Source organism: Gavialis gangeticus, unplaced genomic scaffold, assembly GCF_001723915.1.
Source record: "Gavialis gangeticus isolate Ggan-Ray unplaced genomic scaffold, GavGan_comp1, whole genome shotgun sequence".
Taxonomy (NCBI): domain Eukaryota; kingdom Metazoa; phylum Chordata; order Crocodylia; family Gavialidae; genus Gavialis; species Gavialis gangeticus.
In genome coordinates, this window is record NW_017729032.1 from 144,537,355 (window position 1) to 144,540,712 (window position 3,358).

At 42.6% G+C, this 3,358-nt stretch overlaps 1 protein-coding gene across 1 annotated transcript in view; it reads right to left on the bottom strand.

Moving 5' to 3' along the window:
• Window positions 1-1,236: 1,236 nt before the first annotated feature.
• GCC2 (GRIP and coiled-coil domain containing 2) overlaps window positions 1,237-3,358 on the bottom strand; it is a 65,756-nt gene continuing 63,634 nt past the window's right edge. The window contains exon 23 of the mRNA XM_019524410.1: window positions 1,237-1,452. Within this exon, the coding sequence (XP_019379955.1) occupies window positions 1,382-1,452 (71 nt within the window). The 3' untranslated portion in view covers window positions 1,237-1,381. The remainder of the gene's footprint in view (window positions 1,453-3,358) is intronic.

A 3,358-nucleotide genomic window follows, 5' to 3' on the forward strand; every position in this document is an offset into this window, starting at 1 on the left:
ATATATAGAGGAGAGAGAAAGAATGGGTTAGGAGGAAAGACAGAAAACACAGAACAGAAGACAGAAGCTGAAAGAGTGCCCTTGTTTATAATAGGTGCATTTACTGTGTTACACATAGGAAGATAAACCGGATACCCCTTCTGGCTCATTTATGAGCCAATTAAGATTCCACAACTAGAGCCTGTTTAAGAAGTGTATATCTATTCTTCTCGGCTGGTACCCAGTCTTTTCTCTCTTCCGTTCTGATGGGCCCTCATACAGTGCTAAAATCACTCTGGCCCAGTAGACAGGGGAACAGCTACACCCAGATCCAATAACATTCCTTTCTTGCAGATATTGCTCCCATACACTTTCCAGAAATGCCATTAAATTAAAGGACTTAAAAGCACATATCACCTGACCACAAGGGATAGGTGGAATGTGGAAGAGTGAGAATGGAATGAAGTTTGCTTAAGGAAATTATATACCACATACAGTGATAACATTTTCACAGGAAAGTATTCTCCCCCTCTTCTGCCAGCAGTTATACTGAAAGTCATTTAACAACAGGACCATTACAAGCAGTAGGTACCATTTGCACTGTTTGGCTTTAGACTTCTTATGAATGTTCCACCCTCAGAGAAAGAAAGACTTTAGATTAAGTTCTTTCTCCTACTATTTCAACTTGCTTATGCCACTGACTCTTAGGGGAGGCTGATATGACTTCCTAAAACAAACCATGAGCATCAGGAAACCCTTATGAGCCCACGTAACACAAACATGAGATGTTATGAGAGTTATCAGAGCCACTACATTTCTCACACCTTAGGACTTGTATTTTAATTTTTTTTCACTGCAATCTGAGACTAAAAAATAACTAAAGTGAAAAAGAAAATGCCCTTCATCTCCAAAGTGTCTGCAGTGCAATATTTTGTAAACATCGCCATGCAGAGGAAAAAGTTTGATTTTATGCTTCTTTTAATGTGTAATGACAATGCAGGTTGCTAATTTGCTTCATTTCTCATCAGCGAGGGTTTTTAAGTCTTAGAAGTATTTTAGTATTGTTTCAGTTTTTAAATGATGCTCCATTTTAAATGATAAAACTGGAAGTTCTGACCAGTTTGACACTTTTTAACCCTACATTTTAGTCTCAATCACAAGCTTATTTAATCTGAAATGTTTATGACAAAAAAGTATAGTTTACTGAAGTCAGAAAATAATATAGTAAACTCTTTAAAAACTTTCTACTCTAATTCTTAGGTTAACATATGCTGCTGCAGGTAGTTTGAAAAAAAATAAAACTGCCACTGCTATTTATGTATGCTTCATTCTTGTATATTAGCATTTCTTTCTTAGTGCAATCATGGAATGTAAGTATTGAAGATTCAGCTTGTCTGTTGCCTCATCGAAGTCCTGACCAACTGTGAAGGTATGAGGCCCACCCAGAAGGTCGTGAAGCACTTTCTTCTTCACCTGCAGGAAAGGGGGAAAAGAAACAGAAAAAGATAAACTTCAATTTTCACCAGCACTGAAGTTATTAACAGTGAACTGACTGATGGCACATTGCATAAAAACCAAAACGTTACTTTTAAGTGGTAACACTTCAGGCACAAGTTTTCAATATGCACTTGGAGAAATAGCTACCATGTTCCAAGAAATACCACTGTATTGCATTCTTTATTTAGGGTACTTAAGAAACCTGCAACTGACAGAGAAATAAAACTGGCCTCTTCTTTCTAACTTCTACAGACTTCAAAAGAGGCCTTTAGACAGTAATGAGCTCTGTTTAATAAGAAGTGCAAGAGCAGCTGTATTCAAATACAGAATTTTGACTTGCCATTCAAAATATAAATCCTCTCACATGGAGAATTAGTTTGTCTATACCTTTTCATGATATCACTTCCTTTCTCTTCACGTTCATTAGTAACTGGTCTTTTCTAAGTTGGCATGAAGAGTGCACAGTACAACTAACATTTATAGAAAATTGTTAATAACAAAGACCATGCCAATCTCTAAATAAAGATGTTTTGAACAAGATAATATGTAAAGTGTCTTGCAAATTGGAAAGAATGCATCCAATCAGAGGCCTAAGCATTTATTATAAAGGAGCAGACTGCTTAATACATTCTTTTAAAATGCCTTGGTAGCATTTAAGTAAAATGTTTAAGTGTTGTAGCCATGACAGTTCAGGAAATATGCAAGAGGCATGGATTTTTGTGGGTGATTCTCATTTACTAGACCAAGCGAATGGTTGGGAAAGACTTAGACAAGCTTTTGGGTACCACAATACTGCAATACCATGCAGCTGTATCTCAAGATGGCATGTCCATATTTTAGCCAGGCTTTTGGAGAAAATTTAGTCTAGAATTTATTTAATCCATCTCAATCATGCAGTTGGTCCAATAAGAGACATTACACATAAAAACCTTACCTCTTAAAATGCTTGAAATTTTTTCCTAGAAATTCTTGTATTTGTGGAAGGTACCATAAGAGTAACGCTGTAGCCATGATGGTCCAGAAATTATGCAAGAGCCAAGGATTCCTTAGGGCAGAAGTTTTCAACCTTTTGTTAACAAGTATACCCCTTCTGCCTCAAAGTTTCAGCTCACGTACCCCTTTATATTTTTTTCTTGCTTTTAAGGGGCAGGGTGGCAGGGGAAGATTGAGGCCCCCATGGTGAGGGAGGGAGTAGGAGTGGGTCTGGGACAGGGGCAGGTGCTCCACAGCCGGGGTGAAATGCAGGACAGAGCCACACGAGCGATTCATCCGGCGGGTGCAGGGAGGGGGGGCGGCTCCTGCTGCTGTGCACACCCTGGTGGAGGCCTGCAGGGCACGTGCCCCCCAGATCTGCACGTGGGGCAGAGAAAGCTGCTGTTGCAGGCTGGAGTCTGCACCCTGCTGCTGCTGCCCCAAGAGCTGCTCAATGCCATGTGCCTGCTGCTGCTGGATGGGCAGGCTGACACACACACCAGCAGATAAGTGTGGGGGAGGGGAAGAGGCAGGGTGGGGGAGAGGGAAGGGACTGGGGGGATCAGACTGAGAATGGCAAAGGGGGGAGGGGGGTGTTTTCATACCTGCTTCCAGGAGCAGGGCTGGGGGCGGGGGGGGGTGCGAGGGCAGTAGTGCCCCTCTGCAGGCTGACCAAGGGCAGGGAGCTCACATGCAATAGCTGCCACTGCCACCACCCTGAGCCACTTTCCCACAGCCGGTCGCATGTGTAGTTTCGCAGGCTGCTGCTGGGCCTTCCACCCAGACAATTGTGCACTGCCTACCAGCAGCCTGCAGAGCTGTATGTGAGACTAGCTGTGGGAAAGTGGTGCAGAGTGGTGGGTGGCGCTGTGTGCGAGCCCCTCCACCCCCATCTGGCTGGCACATGCAT